Genomic DNA, 21,557 nt, shown 5'->3' with positions numbered 1-21,557 from the left:
CATTTTTTAATGAAGGGCTATAATAAAACAAAATTTAACAATTCCTTTACACTTACCAGTTTTAAAATGAAAAGTTATATTAAAAGATCAATAAAATAATATATACTGTACCTTATTATAACGATCATGTGGAACAGACTGCAAAACAATTGGTTCCATTGTAGAAACATTGGCAAACTGTACCTCTGGAATATACAGGGCACAAACCACATGAGCCCAACCTAAAAATGAGTAAACAAAAATAATGTCATTCTCCAGCTCCAACAAAGGTTTTTAAAACATAAAGTATTAACTTTCCGAACAGATCCCTTAATTGCCCATTTGAGCAAACACATAACAAAAAACATTAACAAATTCGCACTACTAATAGTCAAGCCACTAATGATAAAAGACTCTTAGTCATTTCCGCAGCTACTGTGCGCAGTAACACAAATAAAGAGAAACTTCTTTTTTTTGACTGCTGCACCCATCCATCTGGGATCTCAGTTCCCGGACCAAGCAGGGACTCTGAACCCGGGCCATGGCAGTGAAAGCCCATAAACCTAACCAAGGGGACACCAGGGAACTCCCCAAGGGAAACACTTTAAAATTCAGATGCTGGCACTGACACGTCTTGTAAGAGTAAACTAAATATTTCATATCAATACTTTCTCTGAGAACCACAGGAAAGTATTAAGTTTTATAGCTGAAACCCTGAAATAAAAATTTAAATACTTTAAATGTCAATATTAAACTTGCCATTGTTATACTAATGTTGATACTTTAAATACTAACATTCATTGTTTTACTATTTTAATATTTCACTTCAAATAATTGATCTTAAATGTTGCTTCCCTCAAGTTTTCAAATTGTGACTCAGTCAGTTCAGTTGCTCAGTCGTGTTCGATTCTTTGCAACCCCATGAATCGCAGAATGCCAGGCCTCCCTGTCCATCACCAACTCCCAGAGCTCACTCAGACTCACATCCAACGAGTCGGTGATGCCATCCAGCCATCTCATCCTCTGTTGTCCCCTTCTCCTCCTGCCCCCAATCCCTCCCAGCATCAGAGTCTTTTCCAATGAGTCAACTCTTCACAGGAGGTGGCCAAGTATTCTAGTTTCGAGCCTCACCAACAGTCCTTCCAATGAGCAGCCAGTACTGGTCTCCTTTAGGATGGACTCCTTGGATCTCCTTGCAGTCCAAGGGACTCTCAAGAATCTTCTCCAACACCACAGTTCAAAATCATGAATTCTTCGATGCTCAGCTTTCTTCACAGTCCAACTCTCACATCCGTACATGACCACTGGAGAAACCATAGCCTTGACTAGACAGACCTTTGTTGGAAAAGTAATATCTCTGCTTTTCAATATGCTACCTAGGTTGGTCATAGCTTTCCTTCCAAGCAGTAAGCGTCTTTTAATTTCATGGCTGCAGTCACCATCTGCAGTGATTTTAGAGCCCCCCCCCCCAAAAAGTCTGACACTGCTTCCCCATCTATTTCTCATGAAGTAATGGGACCAGACGCCATGATCTTAGGTTTCTGAATATTCAGCTTTAAGCCAACTTTTTCACTCTCCTCTTTTACTTTCATCAAGAGGCTTTTAGTTCCTCTTCACTTTCTGCCATAAGGGTGGTGTCATCTGCATATATGAGGTGATTGATATTTCTCCCGGCAATTTTGATTTCAGCCTGTGCTTCATCCAGCCCAGCGTTTCTCATGATGTACTCTGCATAGAAGTTAAATAAGCAGGGTGACAATATACAGCCTTGACATACTCCTTGTCCTATTTGGAACCAGTCTGTTGTTCCATGTCCAGTTCTAACTGTTGCTTCCTGACCTACATATAGGTCTCTCAAGAGGCAGGTCAGGTGGTCTAGTATTTGCATCTCTTTCAGAATTTTCCACAGTTTATTGTGATCCACACAGTCAAAGACTTTGGCACAGTCGATAAAGCAGAAATACATGTTTTTCTGGAACTCTCTTGCTTTTTCCATGATCCAGCAGATGTTGGCAATTTGATCTCTGGTTCCTCTGCCTTTTCTAAAACCAGCTTGAACATCAGGAAGTTCACGGTTCATGTATTGCTGAAGCCTGGGTTGGAGAATTTTGAGCATTACTTTACTAGCATGTGAGATGAGTGCAACTGTGCAGTAGTTTGAGCATTCTTTGGCATTGCCTTTCTTTGGGATTAGAATGAAAACTGACTTTGCCAGTCCTGTGGCCACTGCTGAGTTTTCCAAATTTGCTGGCATATTGAGTGCAGCACTTTCACAGCATCATCTTTCAGGATTTGAAACAGCTCAACTGGAATTCCATCACCTCCACTAGCTTTGTTCGTAGTGATGTAAGTAAGTAAGGCCCACTTGACTTCACATTCCAGGATGTCTGGCTCTAGGTGAGTGATCACACCATCGTGATTATCTGGGTCATGAAGATCTTTTTTGTACAGTTCTTCTGTGTATTCTTGCCACCTCTTCTTAATATCTTTTGCTTCTGTTAGGTCCATACCATTTCTGTCCTTTATCGAGCCCATCTTTGCATGAAATGTTCCCTTGGTATCTCTAATTTTCTTGAAGAGATCTCTGGTCTTTCCCATTCTGTTGTCTTCCTCTATTTCTTTCCACTGATCGCTGAGGAAGGCTTTCTTATCTCTTCTTGCTATTCTTTGGAACTCTGCATTCAGGTGCTTGTATCTTTCCTTTTCTCCTTTGCTTTTCACTTCTCTTTTCACAGCTATTTCTAAGGCCTCCTCAGATAGCCATTTTGCTTCTTTGCATTTCTCTTCCACAGGGATGGTCTTGATCCCTGTCTCCTGTACAATGTCACGAACCTTCATCCATAGTTCATCAGGCACTCTGTCTATCAGATCTAATCCCTTAAATCTATCTCTCACTTCCACTGTATAATCATAAGGGATTTGATTTAGATCATACCTGAATGGTCTAGTGGTTTTCCCTACTTTCTTCAATTTAAGTCTGAATTTGGCAATAAGGAGTTCATGATCCGAGCCACAGTCAACTAGTCAATCTGATCACAAGGACCACAGCCTTGTCTAACTCAGTGAAACTAAGCCATGCCATGTGGGGCCACCCAAGACGGACAGGTCATGGTGGAGAGGTCTGACAGAATGTGGTCCACTGGAGAAGGGAATGGAAAACCACTTCAGAGAACCACCTTGAGAACTCCATCAACAGTATGAAAAGGCAAAATGATAGGATACTGGAAGAGGAACTCCCCAGGTCGGTAAGTGCCCAATATGCTACAGGAGATCAGTGGAAAAATAACTGCAGAAAGAATGAAGGGATGGAGCCAAAGCAAAAACAATACCCAGTTAAGGATGTGACTGGTGACAGAAGCAAGGTCCAATGATGTAAAGAGCAATATTGCATAGGAACCTGGAATGTCAGGTCCATAAATCAAGGCAAATTGGAAGTGGTCAAACAAGAGATGCCAAGAGTGAACGTCAACATTCTAGGTATCAGCAAACTAAAATGGACTAGAATGGGTGAATTTAACTCAGATGACCATTATATCTACTATTGTGGGCAGGAATCCCTTAGAGTAAATGGAGTAGGCATCATGGTCAACAAAAGAGTCCGAAATGCAGTACTTGGATGCAATCTCAAAAATGACAGAGTGATCTCTGTTTGTTTCCAAGGCAAACCATTCAATATCACAGTGATTCAAGCCTATGTGCCAACCAGTAACACTGAAGAAGCTGAAGTTGAATGGTTCTATGAAGACCTACAAGACCTTTTAGAACTAACACCCAAAAAAGATATTCTTTTCATTATAGGGGACTAGAATGCAAAAGTAAGAAGTCAAGAAACACCTGAAGTAACAAGCAAATTTGGCCTTGGAATACGGAATGAAACAGGGCAAAGGCTAACAGAGTTTTGCCAAGAGAACGCACTGGTCATAGCAAATACCCTCTTCCAACAACACAAGAGCAGACTCTACACATGGACATCACCAGATGGTCAACACCACAATTAGATTAATTATATTCTTTGCAGCCAAAGACGGAGAAGCTCTATACAGTCAGCAAAAATGTGACTGAAGAAAGATATAATGTGACTAAAGACCTGATGTGATAGTAAGGAATTATCAGGGTTACCTGCAAAAGGATGGAAGTCCAGGGCCTTAAGTACAACTTTGACCACTTTGCCCCAGGGGGACATTTGCTTATTTCAAAGAAAACAGCTCAGAGAGTGGAAGGTACGTTTGACAAACTCAGAAGGCTGAAAGTATAGGGATCTATGTCCCTGGACAACTAAGGGAAAAGAGGAATACTAGTAACTCCCTCACCCTCTTTCAGTTGCAAAACTGAGTGGCTGCAAGTCAGAAATGCCAATAAACTAAAAGTACAGAGGCCCTCCAAGAGCCTGCAGCTGAGCTTTGATCATCTCAAGCTCAGAAATCGACTCATGTAATCCTAAATTATCAAGTGCCCCAGACACCAGACAGAAGCTAATATAAACCCTCTCTCCAGGAAAACAATGTCATTCATTTGGCTACAAATAATTTCTAATACAGCAAGGAGATCAAACCAGTCAATCCTAAAGGAAATCAATGCTGAATATTCATTGGAAGGACTGATTCTGAAGCTGAAGCTCCAATGCTTTGGCAACCTGATGCGAAGAGCTGACTCACTGGAAAAGACCCTGATACTGGTAAAGATTGAAGGCAGGAGGATAAGGAGACGACGAGGACGAGATGGTCAGATGGCATCACCGACTCAATGGACATGAGTTTGAGCAAGCTCCGCAGATGGTGAAAGACAGGGAAGCCTGGCATGCTTCAGTCCATGGGGTTGCAAAGAGTCGGACACGACTGAGCAACTGAACAAGTTCTAATTCTAGCTCATTTTCATTTTCAGCGCAATGCAAAGTATGAAACACAAGAAAGACAAGACAACATGAATGAAAAGCAGCAAAAACATGAAAATCAAAACAGATTCGTATGTTGGGGTTTCAGACACAGATGTTTAAAAGTATGCTTATTATATTTAAACACACACAAACTATTAAAAATTCCCTCAAAGAAATGAAGACGCTCAATCAAAAATTACAGAAGTAAAAACAAAAATTTAAAACTAGTAAATGGGATTAACAATGGCCTAGATATATCAATAGTCAAAAAGAAAATTAGAATGAAATAGGTCAGAAGAAAATACTGAGAACATTAGCACAGAAGTATGAAAAAGACAGAAAGAGGACAAGAAACAAAAACAACATAATAACAAGTTACCTAAGAAGTAGAGTCTCAGAGAAATATAAAAGAAATAAATGGTATGGAAGCAATATTTAAAATGATAGTAACTAAAAACTTTCTAAAATAAAAAGATAATAAGTCATAGGTTGAATAATCACAATAAATCCCAAGGTAAGTAAATATTAATATAAATCCACACACAGGCACATAATCTGTAGAACTACAGAAAACCAAAAAGAAAAATACCTGAAAATAACCAAAGGCAAGTTATCACCAAAAGAAAGGGATAAATAGCCAAAAATATCTTTAAACAAATTAAAGCCAAAAAATATCTTTAAACAAATTCCCTCTAAAAGGAACACCAGACAATTTTCCTTGGGCAACAGAAAAGAGAGAAAACAAAAATGACCCAAGAAGGAAGCTCCAAGATGCAGAGACAAATGAAGCATGATAAACACACAGGTACTTCTGACAGAGTACTGGCTATTAAAACAATAATAGTATCTTCTTTCACTTAAAATACATAAGACTGCTTACATCAAAAGTCTTGTAAAGTTTTCAATGTGTATAAAACATCTTATTACTAAAGACTAGGGAAGAAGCAGGTAAAAGAGATCTATACAGTTCTGAAGTTTTCTACATTTTATGTAAAGTGGTATACATAATAGATTGAACTGTAATCCCTAGAGCAACTGCTATACCTACATACATAAATATTAATACCTGTATATACAGAAAAGATATGGCCCAAATGGTAATCTAATAACATTAAATTTAAATGGAACTGAATTAAGAGTATTATTACATGGATTAAAATACAATGCTAAAAACATTCATAAAATCACAAATAAGGAAGAAAAAAGGAAACAGAGAATAATAAAATAAGGAAAAAATCCAGGTTAAGAAAAAATAATAGGAGACTAGTCAAGATGCAGTAACAAGGACCACATTTCTGCTCCTGCATGTAACAATGCATATCCCCCCAAACCAAAGTTTTACAAAGGGACAAAACAATTTAGACAATGTTTCTCAAGACACTTGAGTTTCCCTTGTGGCTCAGCTGGTAAAAACCCACCTGCAATGTGGGAGACTTGGGTTCGATCCCTGGGTTGGGAAGATCCCCTGGAGAAGGGAAAGGCTACCCACTCTACTATTCTGGCGTGGAGAATTCTATGGACTACAGTCCATGGGGTCACAAAGAGTCAGACACAACTGAAGCAAATGAGCACACGTCAGCAAAAATGGGGGAGCAGGCTGCTCCAACGGCACTTTCCACCACAGAAACATCAAAAAGTCAAGCAAAAACTTTAAGAACCAATTTCAGAGATTTTGGAAAAAAAAAAAAGAATGAAAGGCTTGCAACAACCAAATGAATGCTAAGTCAAGAAAAAAAGAAAGAAAACTGAAAAACTGTGGGAAAGTGGAGAGTAACCTCGCCGTCCAGTGGTTATGAGTAGGTGCTCTGACTGCCAGAGGTCTGGGTTCAATCCTTGGTCGGGGAACTAAGATTCTGCAAGTGGCAAAAAAGCCAGCAAATAAAAAAAAAAAAGTAAGAAAGCTTTAGGAATTCTTACTTTCCCTTGACCCCTGCCACCCTGGATTCAGGAGGTCTTTGAGAGAGCACCTTGCAGACCCAATAAACAACCCCAACTCGAGTTTCTGAAGGAACAGAGCAGACTTTATTTGCAAATAATTGTGCTTCCCTATTTTAAAATGACTGTGGGCTACTGAAGAACTAACACATATTCTTCTGACAAACTCAAAACTCACACTGGCCAGAAAAGTGGAAGGTATTCCTCAAATCACTGTATGGCAGACAAAACAAAAACAAAAAGGCACAGATCCTGGGGCAAAAGATTATGGTTCACAAACATGCCAAGAGTCCAAGAGGAAAACCTGGGACAAATTTTCTCTTGGAAACTGGGAGCACTGAAAAGTATCTCTGCATTCCAGGGAATTTAGACAGCACCACATGCCCAGGGCAGGATCCATCTTCGTAAAAGACCTGATGAGATGCTAAACTTTAATCCCTGATATATCTCCTAGTACAGAGCAAAGAGGAAGCAGAACTCTAAGCAGACTGGCTGGCCACTGAAGGAAAGATCCCAGCACAGAGTCAATCCACAAACACTGGAGAGTTGGTTTTTTTCTTTTTTCTTTTTTTTTTGAGCCCCTCTCCCTTCTCACTTCTACTGCACATTATCTTAGCACCTAGTATTCAAGCAAGTCTTTGCCAAAACACCAGTTGAACACAAGCTACAAAAACAGACTTTAGAGATCAAAGTGACAAAGAAAGCACACTTAAAAAAGAAAAAAAAACCTATATAGAAAACCACTTAAAAGGCAAGTAACACCAAGCAACAAAATTAAACCATGAGTAAAGAACCTACTTTCCAGAGTGGACATAGTATGTCCAGTTTTCAAGAAAAAGTTACAGAGGATATAAAGAAAAAGAGCATATAGCCCATTCACAGAAGAATTGAACAGAATTTGTCCCTGCAGAAGCACAGACATTAAATGCAGACTTTAAATCACTGTCTTAGATCTGCTCAAAGAGCTAAAGGAAAGCAAGGACAAGAAACTAAAGGAAGCCAGGACAATGAAGTCTCAACAAAGAGAGAATCAATAAAGAATCATTTTAAAAAGGAACCAAACACAAACACTCATGCTTAAAATTATAATAACCAGAATGAAAAATACACTAGAGGGTCTCAACAACAGATCTGAGTACAGAGGAAAAAAACTCAGTCAGTCAACTTAAAGGTAGACGAGTTGAAACATTAGATAAAAGACATGAATCTACACATTCAAGAGGTTCAAGAAACCATCAGAATAAACACAAAGAGATCTGCGCTGAGATAAAATAATAAATCACTGCTAAAAGCCAAGGAAAAAGAGAATCTTTGAGAAAAAACTTGTTACATACAAGGAATCCTCAGTAAGATTAAACAATAAATTTCTCACCAAATTCAACAGAGGCCATTAGAGTGTGTACAATGACATTTTTAAATTTCTGGAAGAAAAACCTGTCACTTAATTCCAAATCAAGCAAAATTATCCTTCAAATATGGAAAAAAACACATATCCCAATGAAACACAAGGTGAGGGAATCTGTTGCTAAGAGACTTGCCCCACATGAATCTGGAGAAGGGTTTCTTCTGGCTAACCAAAAAAATACTGTTATTTAGTCACTAAGTGTGTCCGACTGTGACACCATGGACTGCAGCCCACCAGGCTCCTCTGTCCACGGGATTTCCCAGGAAACAATACTGTAGTGGGTTGCCATTTCCTTCTCCCAGGAATCTTCCCGACCAAGGGATCAAACCCATGTTCCCTGCATTGGCAGGCAGATTCTTTACCACTGAACCACCAGGGAAGCACCTGGTAAAGTTTAAATACAGGTAAAAGTTAAAGGCAACATTATGATAGTTTTGAATTGTAACTAATTATCTTTCCTTCATGGTTTAACATCTACTTCTGCATCACTGATTACACTAATGACTTTGACTGTGTGTGGATCACAACAAACTATGCACAATTCTTAAAGAGATGGGAATACCAGACCACCTGACCTGCCTCCTGAGAAATCTGCATGCAGGTCAAGAAGCAACAGTTAGAACCAGACATGTAACAACAGACTGGTTCCAATTTGGGAAAGAGGCACGTCAAGGCTATGTATTGCCACCCTGCTTATTTAACTTATATCCAAGAGTACATTATGCGAAATGTTGGCCTGAATGAAGCACAAGCTGGAATTAAGATTGCAGGGAGAAATATCAATAACCTAAGATATGCAGATGACACCACCCTCTGGCAGAAAGCAAAGAGGAAATAAAGAGCCTCTTGATGAAAGTGAAAGAGGAAGGTGAAAAACCGGGATTAAGACTCAACGTTCAAAAAACTAAGGGCTTCCCTTGTGGCTCAGATTGTAAAGAATCTGCATGCAATGTGAGAGAGCTGGGTTCGATTCCTGGGTTGGGAAGATCTCTGGAGAAGGGAAAGGCTACCCACTCCAGTATTCTGGCCTGTAGAATTTAGTGGACTGTATAGCCCATGGGGTCGCAAAGAGTTGGACATGACTGAGTGATTTTCACTAAAATTAAAAATAAAAAAAAACTAAGATCATGGCATCTGGTTCCATCACTTCATGGCAAATAGATGGGGAAACAATGGAAACAGTGAGAGACTTTATTTTCTTGGGCTCCAAAATCACTGCAGATGCTGACTGTGGCCATGAAATTAAAAGATGCTTACTCCTTGGAAGAAAAGCTATGACCAACCTAGACAGCACATTAAAAAGCAGAGACATTACTTTGCCAACAAAGGTCCATACAGTCAAAGCTATGGTTTTTCCAGTAGTCATGTACGAGTGTGAGAGCTGGACTATAAAGAAAGTTGAGCACTGAAGAATTGATGCTTTTGAACTGTGGTGATGGAGAAGACTCTTGAGAGCCCCTGGGACTGCAAGGAGATCAAACTAGTCAATCCTAAAGGAAATAAACCCTGAATATCCATTGGAAGGACTGATACTGAAGCTGAAGCTCCAACACTTTGGCCACATGTGAAGAGCCAACTCACTGGGAAAGACAGATGCTGGGAAAGACTGAAGGCAGGAGGAGAACGGGAAGACAGAGGACAAGATGGTTGGATGGCATCACCAACTCAATGAACATGAGTTTGAGCAGGCTCCAAGAGCTGGTAAAGGACAGGGAAGCTGGCATGCTGCAGTCCAGAGCGGTCAGAAAGAGTCGGACACAACTGAGCAACTGAACAAAATAGTTTAAAAGATAAATGCATGACACAAATTTTGAAAAAACAACAGAAAGTTTGGGGGGTCTAGATGTATAAAAGCAGAATCTTTGCATGCTATTAAAGCTAAGTTGGTATCAATTCAAACAAAGGTATTATAATAAATTTAGGATAACTGTAATCCTCATGGAAAGCAGCAAGGACATACAGCTGGCCCTTGAAAAACAAAAGTTTGAACAACACAGGTCCACTTATACATAAGTTTTCCATAGTAAATAATACTACAGTCCTACATGATCCAGAGTTGTTTGAATCCATGGATGCAGAACCTTGGATATAGAGGAATCACGTATATATTTGGAGTACCAACTATACAGTATATCTGGACAAAGAGTAGGCTAACAGCTGTCCAGGTTGAAGGTGCTGAGGGCAAATGAGACGTGAATGCTAAAGATTACAGTGCATATTTCTGGACTGATAAAAATTCTAATTGTCATGATGGATGCACAAGTCTTTGAATACTGTAAAAACCATTGAATTACATGCTTTAAATGGTTCGATTGTATACTATGTGAATAGAGTTGTTATATTTTAAAAATCAACAATACAAAACAACTGAAATTTTTTAAGAGGCAAAAGATTTGAATATATACATTACCAAAGATGCACGAATGGCAAATAAGCACATGAAAAGGAGATCAAAAGTATTATTCATTAAGGAAATGCAAATTAAAACTACAAGGATATTGCAGACATAGAAAACAAACATGATTACCACAGAGCTCAAAGAGGAGAGAGATAAATTAGAAGTATGGGATTAATAGATATGCATTACTACATAAAATAGATAAGAAGATTTACTGTTTAACACTATATCCAATATCTTATAATATCCAATGAGACAAAAGTCATCTCAAACAAACCCCCACAAAGCTATTCTTCTTTAATGGCAACTTGAAAAGAAACAAAAACAAACCCTGACTATACCAAGTGTTGAAGAGGATATAAAGCAACTGGAACTCTCAAATGCTCCTGATGGGAATGTAAAATGTTACAACCACTTTAGAAAACAGTTTGTCAGTTCCTTAAACAATTAAGCATGCACTTACTAAAAACTAGCCATTTCATTCCTATTTATCCAAGGTAAATGAAGGCCTATGGTCATACATGCACTCAAATGTTAAAAGCTTCATTTTTAATAGCTGAAAACTAAAAACAATCTGTCAACAGGTTAATAAACTGCTATAACCATACAAAGGAATAATAGTGAACAACAAAGGAAATGAAATGTTGATACATGTAACAAGAATAATTACCTCAAAATACTTATAATGATGGAAATAAACCGGACAAAAAGTCTGCATGTATATTATATACATATTTGTATCTCTAGACACACATATAGACTCCATTTGTAGAAAACTCTAGAAAACATAAATTAATCTACAGTAATAGAAAGCAAACCACTGGTGACCTGGGAGAGGCTGCAAAGAGGAACAGGTAACTCAGATATACTATAAAGCTATATAAGGAAAGTTTTAGGAATGATGGATATGTTCACTGACTTGACTGTGTTAATGGTTTCATGTATATACATTAGTAAATGTCATATATTTCAAAGTCAATCATATCTGAGTAAAGCTTTTCTAAAAGAATAAATCTCAAAATAGATCTCAATCCAACATGTACATGTATGCCTGAGTCCCTCTGCTGATCACCTGAAAGTATCACAACTTGTTAATTGGCTATACTTCAATATAAAATAAAAGGTTCAAAAGGAAAACAAAGTAAAATATTAATATTAAAAAACAGATCTCAATTCAAATTTTAATTTGTATTAAATGTTAAATCATTTAATACAAAATAGTTAATGACACAAGGTAGATTAAAGATTGAGAGGGACAGAGTAGTCTTTTTAAAAAATGACCAAACTACATGCTGCCTATAAGAGAAACATTTTGGGGCTTCCTAGGTAGCCCAGTGGTAAAGAATTCTCCTGCCAATGCAGGAGATGCAAGGAGACATGGGTTCAGTTCCTGGGTCAGGAATATTCCCTGCAGCAAGAAACGGCAAACCACTCCGGTATTCTTGCCAGGGAAATATCATGGCCAGAGGACTATAGTCCATGGGTTGCAAAGAGTTGGATTCAACTTTGCAACTAAACAACAACAAGCCAAAAACAAAAAGAGAAACACTTAATAAATTAAAAAACTCTGTTAAGTTTAAAAGAAATAAAAGCAAATCAATGGGAAAGGATATATCCTGCTAATAATAAGAATATAAAGGCAGAAGTGACTCTTCTGATATCAGATATATACTACAAAACAAACACTCCATAGATATAAAAGGACATTTTGTAACAATAAAGGAGTATCAATAAAAAGACATAACAATTAGGGAAGTATATGTACCTAGCCTTAAAATATACGAAGCAACACTTGACAGGATTGGAACACTTGACAATGTTCCAACCTTAATAGATTTTTAACATATGATTTTCGGCAATTAATAGATAAACTAGATTCACCCCCCAAAAAATAAAATCAATAAAGACACAAAAGAGCTTAACAATATAAACTGTCTTGATCTAACTGACTACAACACTATATTCATTCAACAGTAGAATATACATTGCTTTCCAAATACATATGACACATTCACCAACAAAGATAATAAATATGCTGGGCCCTGAGATAAGTCTTAGTGGACTTTAAAGGACTAAAATCATCCAGGGTGGAATCGCCAACGATAAAGAAATTAAATTAGCAATCAACAATTACTTATCCAGCAATGTAACTGGCAAATAAATAATAGACTTCTAAATTTGGGGGTAAAAGAGAAAAGCAGGAGAAATTTGGGCAACATTTTAACCTAACAACAAATAAACAACCTATCAAATTCTGTGGAATGCAGTAAAAATGTTAGGAGGGAAACTTGAAGCTTTACATATTTTTGCTAGAAAACATATACTTTTACTAAAACTTCATGGTACATAGATGGGTAAACAATGGAAACAGTGAGAGACTTTATTTTGGGGGGCTCTAAAATCACTGCAGATGGTGACTGCAGCCATGAAATTAAAAGACGCTTGCTCCTTGGAATAAAAGCTACGACCAACCCAGACAACACATTAAAAAGCAGACATTACTTTGCTGACAAAGGTCCATATAGTCAAAGCTATCATTTTTCCAGTAGTCATGCATGGATGTGAGAGTTGGACCATAAAGAAAGTTGAATGCTGAAGACTGATGCTTTTGAACTTTGGTGTTGGATAAGATTCTTGAGAGCCCCTGGGACTACAAGAAGATCCAACCAGTCCATCCTAAAGCAAATCAGTCCTGAATATTCACTGGAAGGACTGACGCTGAAGCTGAAACTCCAATACTGTGGCCACCTGATGTAAAGAACTGACTCAATGGAAAAGACCCTGATGCTGGGAAAGACTGCAGGAGGGAGAAGGGGACGACAGAGGATGAGATGGTTGGATGGCATCACCAACTCGATGGCCATAAGCTTGAGTAAGCTCCGGGAGTTGGTGATGGACAGGGAAGCCTGGTGTGCTGCAGTCCATAGAGCTGCAAAGAGTCGGACACAACTGAGCGACTGGACTGAACTAGAAAAGAAGATCTAAAATCAAAGATCTAAGGTGCCGCCGTGAAGAAGTTAAAACATTAGAGCTAAATACCTACAAAGTATGCAGAAATAAGGAAACCATAAAGATTAAAGGAAAAATCAGTAAAATACAGAAAATGGGCAGATAACTTTAAAAATTAAAGTCAGTTTATTTCTTTAAAAAGGTGAACAAAGTGACAAATTCCAGGTACACTTGTTAAAGAAAAATGAAACCAAACATCAAACTCCAAAAACCAAAACAACAAAGTAAAACAAAACAAAAAGCAGAGACCACAAATCACCAATATTAAGAATAAAAATAGGGCTTATCACTACTGACACACTACTGATCCAAAAAATAGTAACAGGCTAATAAAAAATACTATACATATTTACTCTCCAAAAATAAAATTTTGGGCTTCCCTAGTGGCTCAGTGGTAAAGAATCCGCCCACCAACGCAGGAGACATAGGACTGATCTGTGTCTGATCTGGGAAGATCCCACCTGCCTCGGAGCAACTAAGCCAGTAAGCCACAACTCACTCACAGGCTTACAGCCGGTGCTCTTGAGCCCAGGAGTTACAACTACTGAAGTTATCTTACCCTAGAGCCAGTGCTCCACAAGAGAAGCCACCACAATGAGAAGCCCACACACAACAACAAGAGTAGCCCCTGCCTGTCACAACTAGCGAAAAGCTACTGCATCAACAAAGACTCAGCACAGCCAAAAATAATAAATAAATGAAATTATTTTTTAAAAATAAAATTTTCAGGGCCTCCCTGGTGGCTCAGTGGTAAAGAATCCGCCTGCCAATGTAGAGGATGGGGGTTTGATCCCTGGTCCAGGAAGACTGCACATCCGTGGAGCAACTAAGCCTGTGGGCCACAACTGCTGAGCCCACACACCACAACTACTGAAGCCTGTGCGCCCCTAGAGCCCATGTAGCCCAACAAGAGCAGCCTCCACAACAGGAAGCCCAAAACCCACAATGACAAGTAGCCCCTGCTCGCCACAACCAGAGAAAACCCACATGCAGCAACAAAGACCCAGTGCAACCAAAAATAAATAATCTTTATAAAAAATACAGATTTTAATATTTTAAAAGCACATTAACAAACTACAGTACACTGACAATGTTTTCAAGTGTACAGTTCAGTAGTGTTAAATCTCCCTTCTTTTTAAGAAGGGAGATTAATATCCCATTTTATGTATATAGGGCTTCCCTAGTGGCTCAGACGGTAAAGCGTCTGTCTGCAATGCAGGAGACGTGGGTTCGATCCCTGGGTTGGGAAGATCCCCTGGAGAAGGAAACGGCAGCCCACTCCAGTATTCTTGTCTGGAAAATCCCGTGGACCGCGGAGCCTGGTAGGTTACCATCCATGGGGTCGCAAAGAGTCGGACACGACTGAGCGACTTCACTTTCACTTTCACTTTATGTATATAACACATCTTGTTTATCCATTCAGCCTCTGATAGACATCTGAGTTGCTTATACTTCTAGACTATTATGAATAGTTCTTCTATGACCATGAGTGTACAAATATCTCTGAGAGACTCTGCTTCCAGATATATCCACTGGAAGTGGAACTGCTGGATGATTCTTTTTTATAGTAATCTTCTTAAATTTTTTTGAAGGGCCTCCATACTGTTTTCCATAGCAGCTATGACACTTTATAATCCCACTAACAGTGCACAAGGGTTCCAATTTCGCCACAGCCTCACTAACACTTGTAATTTTGTGGGTTTTTTTAAAAATAGGAACCATTCCAAAGGTACGCTGTGACCTCATTGTGATTTTTCATCTGCATTTCTACAGTGATTAGTAATGTTGAACACTTTCGTATCTGTAATGTCACGTGTATATTTGTACCCCCTGACATGATGAGAAGGGGACTTAACTTTTGTGGAATTCTTTCCTCAAACCCATACACCCAATCTCATTAGGAGAAAAACATCAGAGGAGCCCAGATTAGGGGACATTCAACAGGTACCTGGCCAGTATTCAAGACTGTCAAGGTCATGCAAAACCAGAAAAGACTGACAAACTGTTACAGACCACAGGAGACCAAGAGACATGGAAACTAAATGCAAGAGAACATTAACAACAACAAAAAAAAAGATGAAAAAAAATTTAAAGTATAGCATTCGTTTAATAGTAACATACAACTGTCTCTTAGTTTTCACAGATATATCATGTTACTGTACAAAGTTAATAATGAAGAAACTGGATAAAGGGTATACAGGAACTCTCTGTACTACCTTTGCAACTTTTCAGTAAATCTAAAAGTATTCCAAAACATTAAATTAATTAAAACAAATTAAACAAGCTGACTTAAAAAATGCTTAGAGAAAAACAAGTAGAGCCAAAAACACCATTAGTACTCTTTAAAAATTAAAAAGGATTTTTTTAAAAGACCAAAAAAAAGTGGGGGAGCAGAAGCAAAAATGGAAGAAAGGAAGATAATAATGAGGAAGGGCTATCTCTGCAAGACATGAAATTGGGACAATTAAAACAGTGTAGTATCACTAAACAAAATGACACATGCGAACTTTGTGTCAACTTTATTCAAACATGTAAAAATGCATAAAACTGCTGGATGGATCATTAATCTAAAACTACTAGATAAAAGGCTTGATGCATTGAGGACAGAAAATGCAGATGGCTATCTTGACATGAAGATTGGGACAATAATAAAAGAGCTAGCCACTTACAAATATAGAGGCTAAAATGTGTGCTAATGTTACCTGTACATGCATGTCAACCTTACAATCAAAATGCTGGCAACATCAAAACCTGCATCAGAGTTTGGAGGCCTCTGTATTGTAATTGTATATGCTTTTCCTTCATAGGTGTATTTGGTGCTGGATAAGTCAATTGTGACTTGTGAATCTGATCAATGATCCCAAACTGAAACAGACTCAGGTAGTCATGCAACTGTGCTGAGGAAACCATGTCAAAAACAGTCTCTTCTCATGTAATGTGCATTAGTACATCTCAATAGAGGGGATATGGCAAAATCCAGTAAAATTTCAGATGCACATACCCTCTGACCCAGCAACTCCACTTCCAGGAATTTTTGCCTACAGCAAATCACCCACATATCTATGATTACATTGTATATGGTTATTCACTGCAGTCTTGTTTTTTAAAAAAGACTAATAATAACTAAATGTTATTATGGTTAAATGGTTAAATAAATTACAGTTCATTTTTACAATTAAATAACATACAGATGTATATGAGAGAGTTTTTTACTGCTTATTGTGCAGTGATTTCCAAGGTACATTATTAATGAAGAAGTAATTCATAAAACACTATATTCTACATTTGTGTAAAAAGTGTTTATGTATGCATAATATAGCTCCAGACAGATAACAAGAATGTGGTAACCTCCCCAGGAAGGAAACTACATGGTAAAGAAGCAGGAATGGTAAGAGCTAAAAGCTGATAACTATATTCAATTTCCTACCAACATATACATTATTTAGCAATCTCACCATCATCTTAAATTCAACACATAAAAAGAGTATCTCAGCATTGATCTCTACTTCCAAAACAACTCTCTAACCAACACTCTCTAACTCAGTAAAAGACCATCGATATTCTGCTGTCCACAAAGAAATCTGAGCAACTCCCTTCCCTCATCTCAGCCACATCCATTAAGTCATACAGTATTACTGTTAGACAGCCATGATTTAAGCTTGTTCAGTATCCATTCCCTCTTCTCACTAGAATACCATGCTTTAGGAGATTCTATTTATTTCTCGTTCTAATAACTCCAAAATGCAAGCACTCAAGCATTCATTTTTTCCTCCAAGTCTGTGAGTTATATCTTTTCATTTATTCTTTTTGCTTCAGATATCCAGATCTATTTCTGTTACTGACAACTAAATAATATACATGTCTCTTAAAAACTGGTAAATAAAGGTCAAAAATGAAGCATCTGGACTGATGACATGTCTAAGAGCCTGTGATCTTACAGATACACCAGAAAATGGAGCATAAAATGTCAAAACCAATTTGGTCAGAACTCTACTCCGGAAGACAGTCAACAGTTTACAGCACCAAGTAAACAACAAAGAGGCAACTTAAAAACTCTAAGAGTTTTGTGTCATTTTCAGTTGCCTAGGCTCTACCACTTACTAGCGTGACAATGGTCTTGAAGACAGCATCCCATGTTCCTAGTGCCAAACTCTGGCCCCTGGTTCCTGAAGGGGTGAAGCAGAGCTTGTCCTCAAAGAACTATGGTTTTAAGTTTTAACAGAACTAAGGAAGGAGGACTGACTTAGGCATTTGCTCTTGTATCCTTTAACCTGGATGAAGTATGTTTTAAGTTTAAGAGGTTAACTGTAATCCCCAGGATAACCATTTAAAAAAATATACATGGGAAAGAAAGTAAGAATCAAAATCTGACACAAGAAACAAAGAAGAACATTATATACTGAAAAGCAGGTCAAAACACCAAGAACATAAAAAATAATTATAAACATAAATGCACCAAACAGCAGAGCTCCAAAATACACTGGCAGGGGCAGCGGGGGTGGGGATGGAGGGTTGCAGGGGTGGGGGGGACTGAAGGAGAAACAGACTGTTCTTTATTCAAGTTTCAATAATGGGTAGAACTTAGAAAACCACTAAAGAAATAGAAGAGTTACTACAACCTATCTAGGCTCAATATACGTATACAGAAAACCGCACTAAAATCAGCAAAATACACATTCTTCTCAGTTCAGTTCAGTTCAGTTGCTCAGTAGTGTCCGACTCTTTGCAATCCCATGAAAAGCAGCACACCAAGCCTCCCTGTCCATCACCAACTCCCAGAGTTCACTCAAACTTACATCCATCTCATCCTCTGTCGTCCCCTTCTCCTCCTGCCCCCAATCCTTCCCAGCATCAGTCTTTTCCAATGAGTCAACTCTTCGCATGAGGTGGCCAAAGTACTGGAGTTTCAGCTTTAGCATCATTCCTTCCAAAGAAATCACAGGGCTGATCTCTTTCAGAACGGACTGGTTGGGTCTCCTTGCAGTCCATGGGATAGTTCAAAAGCATTAATTCTTCGGTGCCCAGCCTTCTTCACAGTCCAACTCTCACATCCATACATGACCACAGGAAAAACCATAGCCTCGACTAGACGGACCTTAGTCGGCAAAGTAATGTCTCTGCTTTTGAATGTACTATCTAGGTTGGTCATAGCTTCTGTTCCAAGGAGTAAGCGTCTTTTAATTTCATGGCTGCAGTCACCATCTGCAGTGATTTTGGAGCTCAAAAATAAAAGTCTGACACTGTTTCCACTGTTTCCTCATCTAATTCCCATGAAGTGATGGGACCAGATGCCATGATCTTCATTTTCTGAATGTTGAGCTTTAAGCCAACTTTTTCACTCTCCTCTTTCACTTTCATCAAGAGGCTTTTAGTTCCTCTTCCCTTTCTGCCATAAGGGTGGTGTCATCGCATATCTGAGGTTATTGATATTTCTCCTGGCAATCTTGATTCCAGCTTGTGCTTCTTCCAGCCCAGCGTTTCTCATGATGTACTCTGCATAGAAGTTAAATAAGCAGGGTGACAATATACAGCCTTGAAGTACTCCTTTTCCTATTTGGAACCAGTCTGTTGTTCAATGTCCAGTTCTAACTGTTGCTTCCTGACCTGCATACAGATTTCTCAAGAGGCAGGTCAAGTGGTCTGGTATTCCCATCTCTTCTAGAATTTTCCACAGTTTATTGTGATCCACACAGTCAAAGGCTTTGACAGAGTCAATAAAGCAGAAATAGCTATTTTTCTGGAACTCTCCTCAAACACCCACAAATGGGCTCCAAGACTGGTAACAGTGTTGGTCACAAAACAAGTGTCAATAAGTTTTAAAAGATCTGAAATCAGATCTTACCAATCCACAGTAGAATGAAAATAAAAATAAAAAAAGAAGTAAAACTGGAAAGTCTACAAATATATGTAAATTACACAATATTCTCTTAAATAACCAACGACCCAAAGAAGAAATCATGATGGAAACTGGAACATACTTTAAGACAAATGGAAAACATATAAATGACATACGAAATTTCATGTGATACATAGAAAGCAACAATGCAGTTAAATTCATACCTGCTAATACCTATGTTGCAAAGAAGATGCTTGAGTGGGGTGAAATGCAGTGACGGGAGTGACAGTTTAAATATATACAGGATCTCTTTCTTTTTTTTAATTGATGTATCGTTGATTTACAATGTTGTCTTAGTTTCTGGTGTACAGCAAAGTGATTCAGACATATATATGTTTATATATATACACACACACATAGATATGTATATGTATATATTGTTTTTCAGTTTCTTTTCTTAGTTTATTACAAGAGAATATAGTTCCCTGTGCTATACATAAAAATAGTAATAATACAGGGTTTCTAATTATATACCTACCTTAAGGAGCTAGAAAAAGAGCAAACTAAGCCCCAGACCAGCAGGAAAAAGAAAAGTGTTAAGACTAGAGATAAAATAGAAAAGAGAAAAATAACAGGAATAATCAACAAAATGAAAGTTCTTTGAAATATCAACAAAACTGACAAACTTTCAGACTGACTAGGAAAAGGAAGACAAATGACTAAATTCAGAAATGAGTGGGAACATTATTGCTGACCTTAACAAAAATAAGAATTTAAAGAGAATACCATCAACAAATGTACACCAACAAATTAGTTAACCTACAGGAAACAGGAAACGGACAAATTCCTAGGAAAATGCAAACGAACAAAAATGACTCAAGAAAGAAAATCTGAATAGATCTAGGACAAGAGATTGACTCAATTAACAAGGAAAACCTCCCGACAAGGAAAAGCCCTGTACCAGATGCCTTCATAATTGAATACCACCAAACATTTAAAGAAATATAAACACAAATCCTTCTCAAACTTCTGAAAAACTTGAAGAGGCAACACTTCCTAGCTCATTCTATGAGGCCAGTATGATATCAAATGCCCCACGGTCAGACAAAAAAGCATAAGAAAATAAAGTAACAGCCCAATACACTTTATGAATATAAATGCAAATATTCTCAACACAAGTGTACCAGTGTCCTAGGGCAGTAATAAAAATTTCAACAAATTAGGTAGCTCAACAAAAAAGAAATATATTCTCTCACACTCTCAGTTCTGGAGGCTAGAAGTCCAAAATCAACATGCTTCTCTCTCTTACCTGATGGCTCAGGCAATCCTTGACATTACTTGGTTTATAACTACATAATTCCAATGTCCACTTTAGTCTACTAATGCACAGAAAATACATAGAACAAAGTGACATGTTAAAACACACACACACACAACATACACTCATCTAAGATTAATCAACAAAGCATGCTGTGGACAAACTACAGGGCAAATGATTTAGGTATTTTTTCCCATAAGTAAACTGACAAAGAGGAGAAAAGGAGACCACAGAAAGACCTAAGAGAAATATCACATATTGCAATGTATGTACCTTATTTGCACCTAGCTTATGGACCTTTGTGAGATCCTGATTCAACAAGTATAAAAGAAAACAGGAGACGATCAAGAAATTTTGAACAATGACTGCATATATCATGAATTTAAAAAATCCTTGTTAATTCTTTTTAGGTGTGATGATATATTGTGCACTTTTAAAATATCCATCTAAGAATGCTCACAAAATTTAAACTCATCAGAAGACAGATAGGGGAGGGTAAAAAGGAAACAGCTGGCTATGACTTAGTCATTGTTAAAGCTAGATAGATACCAAGGTAAAGATTCTCTCTACTTGTACATATGCTTGAAAATTTTCCACAGTAAAACTATTTTTAATATATCTGTAAAAATTCATCGCTTTAGTATCTCTCATGTCCATTCCCTCATTTTTAACCCTCCCACTACTTCTATCTCAAACAGGTCCTCAGTACCTCTCCCTTGGATTCACTGCAATAAAGCAAAGTCCTATCTTTGTAGAGCATAGATTCTAACATCAGAGTATAAATTACAGCCCCTCAAAATACGA

At 38.0% G+C, this 21,557-nt stretch overlaps 1 protein-coding gene across 49 annotated transcripts in view; it reads right to left on the bottom strand.

Moving 5' to 3' along the window:
- MLLT10 (MLLT10 histone lysine methyltransferase DOT1L cofactor) overlaps nucleotides 1-21,557 on the bottom strand; it is a 213,522-nt gene that overhangs the window by 139,540 nt on the left and 52,425 nt on the right. For all 49 annotated transcript variants that reach the window (XM_027976600.3, XM_027976601.3, XM_027976602.3 and 46 more), the window contains exon 5: nucleotides 112-221. In XM_027976600.3, the coding sequence (XP_027832401.1) occupies nucleotides 112-221 (110 nt within the window). The remainder of the gene's footprint in view (nucleotides 1-111; nucleotides 222-21,557) is intronic.

This window comes from Ovis aries, chromosome 13, assembly GCF_016772045.2.
Source record: "Ovis aries strain OAR_USU_Benz2616 breed Rambouillet chromosome 13, ARS-UI_Ramb_v3.0, whole genome shotgun sequence".
In the NCBI taxonomy this organism is placed as follows: Eukaryota; Metazoa; Chordata; class Mammalia; order Artiodactyla; family Bovidae; genus Ovis; species Ovis aries.
The sequence above is the reverse complement of the archived record's forward strand: the minus strand, read 5'-3'. Positions and strand labels throughout refer to the sequence as shown.